The 17,583-nt window shown below is 35.8% G+C and overlaps 1 protein-coding gene across 3 annotated transcripts in view; it reads right to left on the bottom strand.

The window, feature by feature from the left end:
• LOC110786517 (uncharacterized) overlaps positions 1–17,009 on the bottom strand; it is a 29,981-nt gene extending 12,972 nt beyond the window's left edge. The window contains exons 1-19 of one of the 3 annotated variants that reach the window (XM_056842949.1): positions 16,693–17,009; positions 16,436–16,609; positions 13,966–14,061; positions 13,318–13,387; positions 12,906–13,039; positions 10,323–10,463; positions 10,066–10,223; positions 9,064–9,235; positions 8,893–8,991; positions 8,607–8,684; positions 8,446–8,505; positions 7,913–8,070; positions 6,007–6,208; positions 5,453–5,572; positions 4,600–4,685; positions 4,386–4,496; positions 4,144–4,242; positions 3,342–3,427; positions 1,213–1,361 (exon numbers count right to left, since the gene is read on the bottom strand). In XM_056842949.1, coding sequence (XP_056698927.1) covers positions 1,213–1,361; positions 3,342–3,427; positions 4,144–4,242; positions 4,386–4,496; positions 4,600–4,685; positions 5,453–5,572; positions 6,007–6,208; positions 7,913–8,070; positions 8,446–8,505; positions 8,607–8,684; positions 8,893–8,991; positions 9,064–9,235; positions 10,066–10,223; positions 10,323–10,463; positions 12,906–13,039; positions 13,318–13,387; positions 13,966–14,061; positions 16,436–16,609; positions 16,693–16,824 — 2,325 coding nt within the window. In that variant the 5' untranslated portion in view covers positions 16,825–17,009. Of the gene's footprint in view, positions 1–1,212; positions 1,362–3,341; positions 3,428–4,143; positions 4,243–4,385; positions 4,497–4,599; positions 4,686–5,452; positions 5,573–6,006; positions 6,209–7,912; positions 8,071–8,445; positions 8,506–8,606; positions 8,685–8,892; positions 8,992–9,063; positions 9,236–10,065; positions 10,224–10,322; positions 10,464–12,905; positions 13,040–13,317; positions 13,388–13,965; positions 14,062–16,435; positions 16,610–16,692 lie in introns of those variants that run through there. The other 2 variants (XM_021991070.2, XM_056842950.1) reach the window with 2 other exon arrangements.
• Between the last annotated feature and the right edge of the window lie 574 nt (positions 17,010–17,583).

The following is a 17,583-nucleotide window of genomic DNA, read 5'->3' as shown; positions in this document are numbered from 1 at the left end:
TCCGTTTTTTCGGAACTATTGTCTCTTAACATAATCACAATGATTGCAGCAAGTGAGTGACAACATGGTTGCCGGCAAGAGAGTGACAACATGGTTCTGGGATATTCACGGAGTACAACAACAACAACAACAACAACAACAACAACAACAACAACAACAACAAAGCCTTAGTCCCAAAATGATTTGGGGTCGGCTAACATGAATCGTCGTAGGAGATCGTCATTGTCATCAATCAAATCAGAAAGGAGCAAGAAATAATAAGAAAAACAAGGAAGAGAAAGAGGAATTAATCAAAGTAAGATAAGAGAAAAATGTATATATATACATATATTATATAAAAATATTGTAAGAGCTAATAAAAAAGTAATTAAAGTTTAAAATAAATGAATAAGTAAAATAAGTACATTTCAAAATAGCATGTAAAATTAAAAATTTGAAAGTATTTTAAAAATAAAATAAAAAATAAAAATAAAAATAGAGAGCATCAGAAATATTGAAACTGTATAAATCAAATAAAGTCATCAATGTATATTCTCTCCCTCCACTCTGTCCTATCCAAAGCCATATTTTCCTCAATCCCAAGAAAGCTCATATCGTGTTCAATCACCTTCCTCCAAGTTTTCTTAGGTCTTCCCCTACCCCTTGCAATTCTATCACTTTGCCACCCTTCTATCCTCCTAACCGGGGCATCACTTGATCTTCTGCTTACATGTCCAAACCATCTTAAACGATTGTTTACAAATTTAACAGCCTCCTGACAACTGCATTCATGGGCTCCTTTTTCAGGACCATAGATAGTCTTGATACTCCAGATACTAAATTGTTGTTTGCCCTCATCAAGAAAAATCTTCCCTTACCTAAAACGTAGACATATTTGTTACCCGACATCCGATAATATTGCATAATCAATAGCTATCGAGACATTTATCTACAGGACATGTGAATGCCCCTGAAAACGGTAAACTAAAAAAACAACAGCAAGTTCATGAGTCCTGATAACCGGCACATTCAAGAAGAACTAGTCTATACATAATAAAAGAAATACACGTTCAAAATTGACAAGTATACGAGCCTCAAGATGGGAGAAGAGGATGAAATCCTGAAAGGCCACATCTTAATCCATCAATCAGTATATCCTAATTAAAGATGGCAACAATTATCCGCTTCCAAGCTATACAAAATAGAGCAGAAAGAAAGACAGACTATACGTACTTTCAACGTGACGTTCCATCGGTCTTGTTTCACCTTATATTTCCAGTACTCGTGATTACCAAAGACATACTGAAGACAAAACATGACAAGAGCATGGGAAAACTCATTTTCTACCCCAGCTCCAAGAAGCTGCATGGTGAATTCCAGAACTGCAATATCACACAAACTAGGATGACATCACCGTTATATTACAGTAGTAACAAATAAAAGAATTCTCAAGGGATAGATAATAACTGGGAGGAAATTAAGAAAAGGCGTCAGAATGTATCATAGATGACAACATAAAGGAAGCCACGATGAACAGTAAAATAGCTAGAAATCTCCTGGATGGTTCTAGGCACTAAAATCCTGAATGGTTGTTATTCATTCATTTTCCACACCTCCTTCCCACAGAAAAAGAAAAGGGGGGTGGGGATGAAAGGTAAGGAACTTAAGTTACTCCGAAATCGGAACTATTTTCCTTCTCGTTTCCTTGAACTTGGAGAGGTGAGAAAACCTTGTACTTTTCATTACAAAACCCATATTTAGATCAATTCATCTAAAGACAGAAAAATTGACCACGCAAAAGAGACACAAGTGTGCACTGACAATCAAAGTCATCTTGCTGATGCAGCAAGAATTCTTACATCAACCTTGCACCAGAAGTGCAGAGAAATACTAGGATACGGCCAACAACGTAATTTTGAGGTCCCACATTAATAATTGTGGATCATTCCTAATTTAGAAGTGTAACAAGTCATGTGGGACGGGCGAAAAAGGAAAGTGTAACAAGTCATGTGGGACAGGGGGAGTATATGATTAGCTACAAGAAAGAGCAGCATTGTTATTTTTTTCCTATCATTTTCTCTGTTAATTAAATAGTTTTATGTTTGATGTAATGAATAAAATGAAGAAAAATATTTGCTTTCATAAATTGTTACACAAATACATAAATTTGGGCATTAAAATTTCATACTTACATAAGAACGTATTTTCTTTTCTTAATTGTCTTATAGTCAAAAGTTATATTGTTGGAGTGATGGATAAAACTTTGCATTAACATATGAGAGGTCATGAGTTCGCGGATGGATAGCAACATTTATTTTGTGAGGATACAATAAACAATAATGTGTGTATGACATGGCGCGACGACGCCATGTCACTTGCCAAATCATCACAACACATGGAGAGATGGCATGGATTGCCTCGGAGTTATAATAAGATACATAGATTTGAGAACTCTATATTGAGGTGGCAAATAATAGTAATACAGAATATTACTCTATTCTTTTATTGAAAGACTACAAATAGGTCAGCAGCTAAGAGAAATTAGAAAGGAAAAGAGAGGCTAAATTAATATACAGTCCTAACTCATTAGGTAAGTGTACATGTCCACTTAAGTTGCACCAGAAACACACTCACAAATGAAGAGTTGAAGCAGAGAAGGATACAAGGTAGGAGAGAAAGGAGGGTTGTGAAGATTCTATATTAAAACCACGAGATATTTTTCTTGGAACCTGGAAAGATCTAGTATAATCACGACAAATAACAGCACTCATGAAGTCATGAGGCAGCACTAACAGGGCTTGGTGAGGAGATACTGTACGTGAATGTATGTTGGAGATATAAGGAGTTGGGAGGAGTAGAAGAGAACAAGAGCTGGCCACGATCTACCTGTGGTGACGAAGACAAGCCAAGACCAGGATGTCGAGTAAACTGCCTGTGGTGGGAAAGGGAGAGCAGCGCAGGCTACCCACGGCGTGGCACTTAAGTGCCACAAGGCCACAACCAAGTGACCAACTAGTGGTATGGCATTAAGTTCTCATATCTAGCCATTTCAAAATCATGATCAAGCCTCAACCGGTATTACATATTACATACTATGGAAATTTTCTTTTCCTTTTACTGGGAAAAGATACATGTGAAGTAACTAAACAACAGTAATTAGTTAAATATTGATGCCACTTACAAAAGTATATTAGATACTCAACATGACCAAGGGCCACTACTTAATCGCAAAAAACAATTCAGATCTAACAGCACATTCGAAAGGAGATATATAAACATAATTGTGCATGTATGTGTATGAATGAGTGAGTGAGAAAGAGAAAGTACTGAAGTCACAAGTTGATCAAAATAATATTTGATACCTGAAATAGTCAAGGGACAGCCAACGTTGTGCTCACAATCAATCAAAAGCATTTTCGCAAGTCTTCCAGAAAGTAACCATGAACCACTGATATAGAAACAGAAAACATCAAACGTCAAGTTCTAAAGCTTGTTATACAAACAAGAATCTAAATAAAGCAATGCAGCAATATATTGGAAATAACAATGCTCAAACACCAGGCCTCAGTTTAAATTTGGATTTATTGGATGCGTCAACAATCTAGCCACTGGGAGAAATCTAGCCATACAGGTTCATTTACAACACATAAGTTGCTGGAACCGACGTATTAGGGGGAAAATGACAATATCAACTACAATAGTGTAAATACCACTATATACAAGATTTAGGGAGATGAATATGTACAAAGCGGTATGCCCAACCAATCTTGATTCTCGAATCTCAATACAAAATAGGCCGAATGGTTTGTTTAATAAGGATGCCCGTCACCTTCTACTGGCATCCCTACTAACAAGCCAAATGTAACTTGAGAAATGGTGGTCAATATAAGATGGAAATAACCTTAATAAAGTGACTTGAAGGCCTAAGTATATATTTCCAAACATGTCAGCACAACGATAACAATGGAAGATAGAAGAGAGCAGAAGAAATAGAAAAACAAAAATATGAGAAATTAAAGCCCGTAAGCCTTAGAGGAACTACTGAACTAGAATAGCTACAAGCACGAAACAAGGAATATAACATCTTCAAAAACAAATGACAAGTCTGCATATGTGTTTCACTTGATAGTTAGATTGTAAAACGAGCAGAAGATGAGCACCAACCTTGATAAACCATTGCCCCGGTTACCGAATATACTAGACGTTAGCGACAGATCAAATATGTTCATCTTCAAAACTACAGCACTAACATGAGTCGGCCAACTGAATAACACGGGCAACAAAAAGAATGAAATTAAAGTCTCGAAAAAAATCAAACAAATTTGAACACTTCTGTCATGTACAAGCCAATTTTCTTGCTCAAGGAAATGAAGGTATGCTTCCAGAAAAATAGACGAGAAAAATACCACTTCATCATCTTTGCCAAAATATTGACATTCATGGACATGGCTAAAACACTGCCACTATAAGGTGATAGGTTCTTGACGATGTTGCACAAGACCTCAACCATGTCAATCCTGCAATGAAAATTGACATGAAAGGATTTAGAAATATTAAGTGGCCATAAAAAACTAACGGAGAAACTTACAAAAACAAAATGGAACTTGGATTGAAAGATACCAAATACCACCCTCCATATGCTCATCACCAAAGTTTGTTTGAAGATGAAGAGACTTGCCAATATTCATCATAGAGAAACAAACATCCTTCAAAGGTTTAAACAGAACATAGTGTGAGAGAAGTAAGCAGATTAAAGATTTATGAAAAACTTGATTTATGCTCCTAAATACAAAAAACTGGTCGTTAATTGCAAGTGTACGACTACTGTTCCTAGTTTCCTAAGAGCAACCTCAATTGTAAGCTAATTGTTAAATTAGCTTGTCACGTCAACTAAGATTTTAAGCTAATTTATGTCCCAATGGCAAGCTAATTAACCAAACTAGCATGCTATTAAATTAGGTTCACTTTTCAATTAACTATTTAATTAAAACTTTATTTTAATTAAAACTTGCATTCCAATTGGGCAGATTTTTCCCAAGCAAATTAGCTGGTCCAAGCTAATTTGCTTGACCAAACTATTTTATCAAAATCACTCCAATGGTTAAGCTAGTAGCTTTAGACTTTTGCAAACTGCAAGCAAGTCCCTAGCTACAACCATTGGAGATGCTCTAATGCACATGGCTTAATTATATTTTTAAACCCAAAGCTACTAACAGTACTTCGTAGCAACAAAGCCTGGGAGAATAAGATGTGGTTTTTGAGTTAAAATGTCAGTTTTTTTAAAGCAACAAATACCGATGACCTTGTTGATTTTCCACAGACATGCATGGCTTCGGGTTTCGCATTGCCTTCAAGAACGGAGAATTAGAATCTTATTTAAGACTTTTATCAGAAACTGGCCACTCAGAAGTTTCAAGGCCAGAAATTTATTTAGCAATCAGCATGCCATCATGAATATCAGATAGATGTTTACCATGTTGAAGGATACAACTCGACTGAAAAGATCAAGGACCACAAGGACCTCTTCATTTCCATCCAACTCCAGCATCTGGGCTAAACGCAGAAGCAGGACAACCATCCCAGACTGCTTGTACTGCAAGTTAATGATGCATTGGTCAATGACCCAGAATATATCTCCAGATCAAACTAGAACAATCTATCACCTAGTCACAGAAGAATCTAAGCTAGCAAAAGCACTCAATTCATTATAAAAGATTTCATATTAAAAGATAAATGAGATCCTATTATACAAAGACAATAATAGTACTAATAAAGTAATAGTAAATGTCTATGATGAACCAAGTTCCCAATTCTCAACCTATCAACGTTCTAGTAATGGGATAATGATTTAAATAACAGGGGAAATCAATTAGAAAAAGGACCCTTTGTACTTGCAGAAGCTGAATTTTGTATAACAAAATAAAGAGATCTCGGTTGTAAGGGCCACAGAGTTTGCATTTTCTTTATCCTATGTCATAAGAGCAAATGGGACGAACAGCAAGCAAATCGAAGATATTGTTTTATTACCTCCCAGCGCACAAGAGCAGTTTTGGAATCAATCATTCTCAAAATACGACCATGTGTTTTACTTGGAATAAGTAAACCTTCAACAGTTGGAACATGCAATGGATATTGAGTCTCAATCATCTGAGATGCTCCGCCAACCAATAAGTCACTATGAATCTCAAGCACAGATGATATTCCAACAGATTTCTCCATAAAATTGTACCTGTTAACACGAATCAGATGAGCAATTCAGAGTAATGACTAATGAGACAAAAAGTTATAGACCAACTTTGAATGTCAAATCCTTTGTCTAAAAGTATATGATTGGATAATGAAAATTGAATCCACAAAATTTTGACAGATCCACTCTCATTAGAAAGCCAAGGTTGTCCGGCCTTCCCTTTTGGCGTTTTCCTTTCAAACACTTGATGCCCACTATCAATGAGCTATTTAAAACTTCATTATAAAGAGAAATTCAAAAAACCGCCAGAATCCAAGCGTACACCGGAAAGGCTAAAGCGGGACTCCAAAGCAAGTCAAAGCTTTTGTGTGGGACTGTGGATTTCTATGCTGAAATTTTAATGCCTATAATAAGCTAAAAATATGGAGACTTCGTGACGGATCATTGTCTAATGTGCATCCTGCATCAAGGTAAAGGAGAGATAAGGGGCCACGTGTTTTAGAAGTGTAGGCTAGTAGCTAGTTTCGTCTTACAGGAACAAGATCTTAAGTGTACTAAGGGTGCATTGAGTATCTCCTGAGTCAAATTTAAAGCATTTGTGAATTTCTCACATGGTTTTGGAGAGAAAGAGGATTGTCTGCTGCAGCAATAAACTTTCTTTGCTATCAAGTGACATGACATTTTTTTGTGGGAGATTAGTGCATTTAGCCTCCCTCTAGACACATGCTCATGAGTCATTAGAAAATATTTAGTTCTATTTGGTGTCTCTTTAGTTTCAGGAGGACAACAATCCTCTATCTTTGGAGTTGCTTCTTTTCTAGTTCATGACATGTAAAAAAAAAAACACTCCATCCATTATAAGTAATACGTCTTGTTTTGACTTTCAAGGTTAAAGTCAAGATTTGCAAAATGTGAACATTAATCGATTACAAAATATACTACATATTGAGCATGAAAATGATGTTGCTAGATTTGTCATAGAAAGTACTTTATTTTTAATAATTTTACGACTCCCTCTGTTACTGTTATTCACTTAGTTTAAATAAATTTTCCATGTTTTTTTCAGATCAACTGTCCCAACTCCTAAATCTTCATTATCTTTTTTGTGTTTTTAATGCACTGGTCAAATAAAACTCCTGATCAGTCTCTAGTTACATTAATCTTTTCGGAAAGCCAACCCCAATAATACTTTAGTAATTGGAGAAGTAATATGCTATGTTAAATGTTAATGGTTAAATTTTGGCATCATAGACAGCCAAAATGTAGGAAAAAACATAAGATGTGTTCAATAAGTTTACCATTGCTATGCCACTTTGCTCCACTAATGCTCCCAATCAAACAGAAGCTTATTGATACTAAAGACAATATAAATTTTAGGACGAGAAATTTATATGAAAATGAGGATAAGTAAGTCATATTAATATATGCATGAGACAGACAGATACAACTAGGAAACTTGGAAGACGGTCGGGAAGGAAATCAAACCACCATAACTTCACAGAGAATAAATACAATTTATGGTGGGAACCACATAAGATACATCAGTACATGTTATAAAGGTATAACGTAGATCAAATGTATTTCAAAAACAAAATGCTATTTTTATTTCTTTTGTTTGAAAGTAATCTATGAAAAGTGTAAAAAAAACCATGTTAAATATATGCTGATACCTTATAAATTTATGATAGACTTATGACTTCGCACACACAACAACAATCATGTAAAAAACGAAAATCTTTTACTCACACACACTCTGCAGGCCACCACCCCTCAGAGAGTGCTGCTAAAAAGCGTGTCAGCTCGATAGTTCTGTATGGAAATTCAGCCTCCAAATTGCAAAGAAGACAACGAACAGGACCATCAACTATACTTCCCTTGTCCCAGAATTGTACACAGAGTGACTCCTGCAACATAAATTAAAGCAGATTACAAACAACAACCTTTTTCCTTATGTAAAATACGCATTTGCTAGTTGCTACTGTCAACCTTTCAAATATGCATGCACATAATAGATGAAGATTTATCAAATTAGCAGCACATGAATAACCTCATTAAAGCTGTCCTCTTTGGATCAAAAAGCACAAACTTACACTTCTAGAAATATGGAATCTTTATTTGAAAGCTACAAACATATCAATCTAATTTCAAAAGAGATAGTGCACCACATACCAGCATGCTCCTCAAACCAAATGCTCCAGGAAAGTAATAAATGCAACAGGACAAAGTTACCAATAAAAAGTTTACAGGAAACATAAAAGGAAAACAAGTATCACACAAACCTCTCCTCGGTATATCTCACATAGAATAGTTAATATCAGTCTGAACGTATCATCTCCCAGCTGCAAAATCACGAAACCGTTTAGATCAAGCTAAGACAAATAACTAACTTGGCTCATTAGCTAATGCCCCCACCCCCTTCATCCCCAAGAGAGAAAGTTACCTGGGTATTAATTTCATAAGATGCAATAAATGCAGCAACAAATGTCCTCAATATGCTCCGGTATCCAGCAAGAGGTCCCTTAAACAAAGAAATCCAAAAACCGTCATGATTAAATGATAATTGGAATTAATTTTGGCAATGGTTACAGATCAATTGTCAATTTTGCACAAAAGTTGATATGGTTGCAGTACAAACGAAGCAGCAATATGTCAACGATAAAAAGAGAAACCAAGTTGCTAACAATACATGCTACATGTAGAAATGACTATCAACAGGTATAACTTACATCTGAATCCTTCAACACATCACTTCGAAGAATATCCATAAAAATGCTCAATGAAGCAGACTCAAAGGCTTGACGAACATATCCAACGTGGTCAACTTCCTGCATAAGTCATATAATATGGGCTTATACATATGGTATACGATAGAAAACAAACTTATCAAATAAGCTTACCGTTAGATCATTATGTTCGTCTTTTCCAGGAAGAGATACAATCAGGCAAAGAAAAACAGCCCAGGAAAGGATCAGAGGGCCCACTTCTTTGGTCTCGTAAATATCAAAACTGGAGATTACAGAATCCATCTCTAGGATATCACTTGATGAAAACACACAAGAGCTGTCCCTGCTAAATAATTAAAGCACAAAGAAGGCCCTATGTTGTCAAAAAAAATTATAATTACTTCAAAAGAAAGACAAAATAATAGGAGCTATAGTCATAGAGGAAACTTGAGCTACTAAAAATCCATTAATGTTGGCTATATAGAGAACAGCATTTGGGCCAATCAGTACGGCAGTAGCAATATTTCCAGCAGCTAAGTCTATATAAGAAAACAGCCCAAATTTAGCATTCAACTGTATTAGACTTCACATACAGAGAAACTTGATTCAGAGAGAAATGACATGAAACTAATACTACTGCAATAGAAAAATGTGTACTGCGAATATATGTTTGAGGCCCTGGAAAGGAAGTCCATGTGGACACATATCCTTGCAAATGAAGTAAAGATACTATCCTACTCCCTAGGGTAAATTGTTTATCATCCCTTCCCCTTTGAATGTTGGGCACAGTTGAACTGACTTCTGATTGTTGCAATGCTATGCAGAACAATCAGTACCAATAGCAGAAGAACCTGCGGTTTCAGGAAGGAAAACGGAGCCCATGAAGGCTTATAGAAGCATTTTCATGGGCAATGACACACTTTGCATTATGTGACACAGAATACTATAGACAGTCACGCCAATAGCTTAAACAACCAAGTCCTACTCTTCATCATTTACTCAACAAGATACAATACGCCTCACAAGAAATAAATTAACATCATTTAGCTGGTCTATCAATCTTTACGCCTCACAAGAAATAAATTAACATCATTTAGCTGGTCTATCAATCTTAAAAGCAGAAGACATCACCACATTGAGATTGCAATTGGATCAACTTAATAACTTGCCACTTGCCTAAAGGGGATTTCATCATGTATCATTTGAAGAAGACTCTCAAAGTCTAAGGTCTCGATAAGGATCAATAGCATCTGAATCTTAGCACGATAACAATATTTACAAGCTTCAGCAGACACCCCCAGCTTAACAAAGTTTGAAGATCCTGCTGTCATGTCCTGAAATACATAGATTTGGTAAGTGATAAAGCAACGACATACATCCAACATTTATACTGAACACTAACAGAGCTACAGAAGGATCAGGAAAAGATATACCTTATACAGCAGGCATAGCGCCTTCCATTTAGAAGCACCGCACGTAGAGAACGACTCATAATATACAAGAAATAGAATGTCCAAAATCAAGTTGTCTTCAATCAGAATCGCTTCAGCCCATAAAATGAAAAGATCAACATCCTGGATGCCATTTCCATCATGAACACAATAATAAGACATAATCCTAGCAATAGATTTTTTGATAAAATGTAAAAGTACGATTAGGAAACTACTTTACTAGTCTCAAACTTTCACAGTGATGGCATTCTATCCATCTAGGAAGTAGGAAGGCTGTGAAGTCATTTTCAAAATGGATTTAAAGTTGTTTTTTTTATTTTGAAGTGAACTAAATTTCACACAATTGTATTGCTAGGTCTATGAATCGCTATGTTTAAATTTTCAATTTGGGGTTCACTTGAATTTGGGGAATGTTTATTTCCATATACAAGTTCATCAAGTGCGAGCTAAAGTTAGGAATCCAAGCATCAAAACTGAATTGCATAAGGTTCGAATGTTCAAATGATAGTCAACAACAAGTAAATCAAGATTGATATTCTTTTGATTGTGTTTTCCGATATTAAAACTTAGAGTTGATTTCCATGTTAGGGTATTTGGAATCGGAGAATGTTGAAGTCTCAACAAAGGCTCTTCAATTGGAGGTTGATGGTGAACAAGTAATGAAAAAATATGGTACTATTGTAGTGGTACTCAAACAAAGTTTTAACAAAGGTAGTTGATTATCATACGAAAACCTAAAAGGTAATAATTCACAAAAGTAGGAAGCTAAAAGGTAGTGTTTCACTAATTTTCCTTTTCTAAATGAATATAAGTATGTCATTAAAAATATAATTCCTGCACTATCAAGTATCAACTGCATAATCAATCCATTCAATTGTCTCCAACAACCATACATAACACTGACCACTGTTTCATCCTGATTTAACTTTAAAGCTGAGTCTAGAAAACGAAAACTTGAAATTTGGGGATACGTTAAAAATCTCACTTGATAACAGGAGCAGAAGTTTTCTAAGAAGTACCAATAATCATACACATCATTCTCACTTAGTCATTTGGCATCCCAACCTCTGAAGACTACCTGCTTCAAATAATGACCAGACTAACTTCCAAATTACACAAGAAAGGCAAGAGTGAAAAACCTTGCCATATGACCCCTAAACACAGCCTAGACAAGGACTGAGAAGACAATGATATCCCCAAATCTGCCTCTTCCAACTCCAAACCTTTTACATGCCAACCTTGCCCTAGAAACTCGGATATCATAAGTCTTCTCAAAATAAAGGTTAAAGAAACTTCTGACCACTTTGACAAATATTATCAATCACCTCATTTGCTACAAAAATCGCATCCAATATACCTTCCCCAATTGAGAAACAACCGCAAGGAACCAAGAAATGAAAATGACAGTAGATTTGATACCAAAAATGGGAAATAAGTAGTTATGTGCTTTTGAATGCTAAGATCACGTGTTTGAACAAAGCAAAGAAAGCAACAGTGGAAACAACAAAAACATAACCTCCTGATGTTTCTAATCCTGCTGTAGGCTTATTCTGGAGATTCAACCCACTTAACCTTTCATCTGGGGACATTTCTAGAGTTCTAGACCAATGTGGGAAAGAATAGGGGAAAAATATTTACAAAATCCTCATGGAAAAAAAAACTACTACTAATAACAGGGATAGCACAAATTACAAAGGCTCTTGGAAGGTCATTAATTCAACACCATAATCAGAAATTACTTTTCTAATTCCATTGGGAAGGTTGCTTCCTTAAGAGATTGATTATTGTGCCATCTTGAAATTTCTGATCAGATAGCTTAAGAATCCTAAGCACTTAGTAATTGCATAACTTCCTCTTTAAAAGCAAGCAAATTGAAGAATTGTGTTATGTGGACACAAGGAGCAGTGATTTTCAACTTCTTTGTTGACATAAGACCATTCTAATTCTCTAGCTTCTACAAGAAACGGGCTGCAAAGAACTGGCCCTTGGAATGAATGGCCTCTTTTGTTATATAGCAGAGGATAACTAAGGGAGGAGAAAGACCGCAAATTAGTTGCTGTTCCAAATCATCTTCAGGCACCATCTTTATGAAAAGGAATATAATTATTGAAGTGAACTCATCAAAGTGACCTGTTCGACCTCGTGCTTTCTCTTATTCAAGAAATCCATTCATACGTATTTTGAGACTGGCAACATCAGTTGATAATGAGTTCAATATCAAATGGACAAATTTGAAGGGATTCTATCAGATTGAAGTCTTAAGAAGATTTCTTGACATTCAAGAATTGCAGCTAGACATCAAGATAAAAACTGCAACAGCTACTGCATAAAAATAGCTTGATCAGTAAGGCTACTGTTTTGCATGAAAATACAATTGTTGGATAGAAAAACGTAACAGAACCTCTAGAAATCCAATTATCTAACAGCAATCTCACAGCTTTACCTGTCATTTTTTTATAATTCCAAGTCCTATATGACATAATGGTAAAGTTATAATGTGAACTGAAACATGCATTAAAATGCGCAAAACAACACTTCGTATTTAACTATCACGCCACAACATACCATGTGCTGAGGAAAAGATACTGACAATTGTCTGTCTAGAATAGATATCAACTTTCCCTCTAGGCCATCGGAAATGAGCTCAGACACCTCATGCAAAATGGCATAACCTTCTTCAACAGCTGATCCAACATTCACTAAAACAGATCCAGAAATCATTACTAATCACATCGAACTTGTTTGTGGATTGCATTATACCAAAGTTGACAAGATAAACAAAAACAATACGGAGAATTATAATTAATAAGCCAGACATATAGACAGTGTAATGAAAATAAAGGAAGGAAACCAAAATTAAGGTGAGAAAGAAAGAGTGAGAAGAGGGGGGGGGGGGGGGGGGGGAGTACACCAATAATGATAAATTGTTTATACTAAACTGTCATAGCACAAAGTTGGCTAGAGAACGTAAACTCACATCCATGAATGATCATCTGGCGAGCACATTTCAGTAAGCATAGCCTTTGAGTATAATATTGCAGCACTATCTTCAAAAGAGATAACAGTAAGAGAAGGTAGTCAGCTGATATGCTTTCCTGCTTAACTTGCACCAGCTATTTTAACAATTGGAAGTTTGATGCAAAATACATCACCATGAAGAAGTGCTGACCCATAATACCACAATATGATATCACATAGCAGAACTCAAAGGTAAGTGAAGCTGAAGTAAACACTAAATCAAACATTTGATGAAAATAACCAATCAAAAAGTATTGGATAAATATCTAGGTAATAAGAGTTTCTTAGCACCCCTAACACCTAGGGTAATGAAACAAATTATTTCTACAAGAACTGAATAGGCGTGAAGTTTCTGAGATAGTGTCACAATTATTCTTTATTTGTTTTGCCTAAACTTAAAATGAACATGCTAAAAGACACCGAGGGGTGTCACCCATGTATAGAAAGAGGGTTTGACACACAAGTACGTAGCTCATAGCATATCTTCAGCAGAAAACTAGGCCAGAGTCCATATTCTAAGTGCAGCAAGTGCTCAGCATCAACGTTTTAAAAACAAAAATGAGAAGACAGCATAAAAATTGATGAACGAAATAGGAAAACTACAAACCTCGTGAAGAAAACCTTGAATGGCTCCATCAACTAAATCAGCTTTCTGATCCATCGACCTTTCGACAAGAATGTATGATTGTATCTCATCTAAGCACTGCACAAAATGAAGAGGGTTTTATTGTATTTCATCCGGTAACAGAATGTAACTTTCAGAAAATGCACGTAGCACAAAAGGCCCTACCATCATCTCAATGTACTATTCCAATTGACAGAACAAGAAAGTCAAGAAAGGAACAGACTTTAGCATGTAATAGGAACAGTAAGGCTTTATCAAATGCCGGAGTAGTAAAAAATACTTTGCATTACCTATAAAATCGATTAGCTTTTATTTAAAAACCAATCTAACACGAGCAAGAGCACAAAATGTATGGATTGAAGTAGACACTAAACGTAGAAGACATTTACAGAACTTCATTCCATTAGGTGGAGTCAGCTACACAGATTATTCACCATGGATTATCGGATTTTCTACAAGGACTTCACCTTAGTTTATCATTATGCTACCTTACTTCATAGTGCAGAATGAGAACTCCAACTATTCCCGTTGTCTGGAATGAACTTTCATGTATACAGCTTTAGATATTCATGTCGTCTTTCCTAAATTAGAAATGGTTTTTTATTAATGGCTTATGATTAATTGCCCAATATGCCACAACTAAATTAAGTAAAAAGAGATGATGTCATAAAGATATCTTTTAAACTGTCCCATATCCTTGATTTAAAGGGGTTAGGACAATGAGACAACTCTCTCTCTCTCTCTGCCTGAGGGTGAGCAGAAATACTGGGTACCCGGTCCCCAACCCGGAACCGCAAAGGACCCGGCGGGTCCGGACCCAGAGCAAGTACCAGCGGGACCGGTTTCGGTTCCAAATTTTAGGAACCGGTCATAACTTTGTTCTGGTTTCGGATCTAGATTTCTAAGACTCGGTACCCAGTGGGTACCCGTTGGTAACGGTTCCGAGATCGGGTACCCAGTTGGACCGGTTCTGGGACCAGATACCCGACACCAAACAGACACAAATAGTTCATAAAATAAGATATTTAATTGTTGTTTTGGCTTACGAAGTCTAGAAGAAAAAGCTAGCAACTTAAAAACTGTCAAGCTGATAGCTTATTAGAAAAAAGCAGAAGTATAAATTCAGCTTTAACTTAATTTTTAAATTAAGCAAGCATGAAAAAAGTGAAGGCTAACCGGTTCCTCTGGTACTGGTGGAACCGGTTTTGGTACTGGTTCCAAAAAATTTGGACCCGGTTAGATTAGTTCCGGGACCGGTTCCAAAAATTGGGATCCGGTTCTTATCGGTTCCAGTACCGGTTCCTTAGTTTTTGACTGGCTATCTGATCCCGCTCACCCCTATGAGAAAGTGGTCACACGGTCCTTACTCAATAAATTTAAGGAGATTATATGATTTTAACAAAATCACCATTGTAATAGTTGTGTAGGGTGACTTATGACCCCCCAAGTCTCCAACATCCAAAAAATAGGAAATGTGACAATTATTTCCGGAAAAAGAAAGTATTGTTTCGTTTCAAATAGATTAAGATGGTATCAGGAACGAAATTTTCCAAAGTATAGCATGAGGATAAAACACCTCTTCAATAGTCTTTCAAGAGACCAATGTCAATTACAATGAACATCTACAATCTAAAAATTTACCGCTGTGAGACCGAGTCTCGGTCTTAGAGTAGGAAACTCATGCTCCGTTTCTTTTGATGGAAAACACTTTTCCGGAAACGATTTTCCCATTTTCCTTTGTTTGTTCCGTTAGAAAACAATTTTCCCTAATGTGTAAACAACTTTCCTTTTGAAAAGATGGTGTGCCACATTTTCCTTACTTCCCTTACATAATTTTTTCTCCATCTATTCATCTCCCATTTCCACTTCCATGTTCTTTTTCTTTATAACTTTCTCGTAAAGAAACAAACAAAAGAAAACACTGTTTTACCTTGAAAATAGTTTTCCATAGAAAACCATTTCCTTTGAAGATGTTTTCTGTTGAAACAAATGGAGCTTTAATATGTCATCGAAACAAATCAAATGACACCATATGATCAATCATGTCTTGTCACCAGATGATCAATCATGTCTTGTCTCACTCTCGATATTTTTATCTAGCTCTTAAGCTTGATGCATAAAAAAAACATTACTGTAAGTTGCTAATGGCAGCAGAAAAGCTACAAATCTAATGAATCATGTACCCCTATGTTTTTCAATCGACTCGATTTCGAATGTAGTAAAAAGGTAGAAATATGATACCACCATAAATAGAGAAGCACAAACTACTTCAGCTAACTAATATGCCTGAAATCCGCAGCGTCCATAATATAACCACGAAAAAGAAATAGAAAATGATTTCTTCCTTGGAAACAAACAACCAATTCGTAATATAAATTCAAAATGAAGAAAACAAAACACAACACTGAAGCAAATTACAATAAATAAAGTGAAAGAAATTCGAATGGTATACCACAGTGGAGCTAAGCTTGAAAGCTAAATCCCTCAATTGAGGCTTAATACTCAATTTATGCGAACCAACATTGACTTGTTCAGAATTCAAAGCCCCTTTCGACGCCTCACTCGGCGGTTTAAACTGTGTGACGGTATTCAAGAACCAGGCATGATTTTGCTTCAACTTCTCCGCCTACAGAAGAACAATCAACCATTGTTAGGGCACGAAATTCGAAGATTTTGACAAATGTGTGAGAGAGAGGAGATAGATAGTACCAGAGAAGGAGGGAGGTCGGAGGAGGAAGGAGAGAGATTCTCGAGGTCAGTGAGGAGGAGAGAGAAAGAGTCGAACCAGAGAGAAGCGTCGACAGACTTGGTTGCGGTAGCGGCGGCGATGGAGGCCGCCATTGGAGAGTTGAAGTTAGGGCTGAGAGGTTTTCTGGTTCAGTGTTTTTGAGCCCGCGCTTTTGGGGGTTCGAAGTGGAAAACTGGAGAAGACGGAAGTAGTCCAATGTCCAAGCTAGTACTCTCTTTTGTTGGGAGTGATTTGACTGATTTCTGTATTCTAAGTGGCGTTTTCGATTGTGAGTTGAGTAGAGAAAAATATGAAATGTACTTGTATTCTAATGGTTTTTTTTTTGCGTTAGTTAGGAGCTCCGTCCAATCAATCTCAATGATTGGCAAGTAAATATATTAAGGGGTATTTTTGTAAATAAATTGTCAAAATATATGATCTATGTATTTAAATATACAATCTCTTTTTATATTAAAACTATTTTCTTTTATTTTTATTTTATTTTTAAATATCAAATATATTGTACATTGCAATTTTTATACTTCCTCTATTTTTTTTAATTGCACCATCTGGAATTTCACGCTTGCCAATGCACTATTTTAATCACTAATATCTCTCATTATACCTTTTAAAAAATTATAAAAATTTGATCATTCGAAAGTATATTTCGAGACGAATCTAACAAGATCCCACATGAATATATTTTTCCTTACATATAAATCACAAAAATTAACTATATAAGAATATGTGAATAGTGATAAAACCAAGATGGTGCAATTATTAAAAAATGGAGGAAGTATTGTATATTTTTTTTATTATAATTACGAGAATGACACTTGATATTGTCAATCAATGGGATTGTTTTTAAATTT

This window comes from Spinacia oleracea, chromosome 4 (assembly GCF_020520425.1).
Source record: "Spinacia oleracea cultivar Varoflay chromosome 4, BTI_SOV_V1, whole genome shotgun sequence".
NCBI classification, from domain to species: Eukaryota; Viridiplantae; Streptophyta; class Magnoliopsida; order Caryophyllales; family Amaranthaceae; genus Spinacia; species Spinacia oleracea.
The sequence above is the reverse complement of the archived record's forward strand: the minus strand, read 5'-3'. Positions and strand labels throughout refer to the sequence as shown.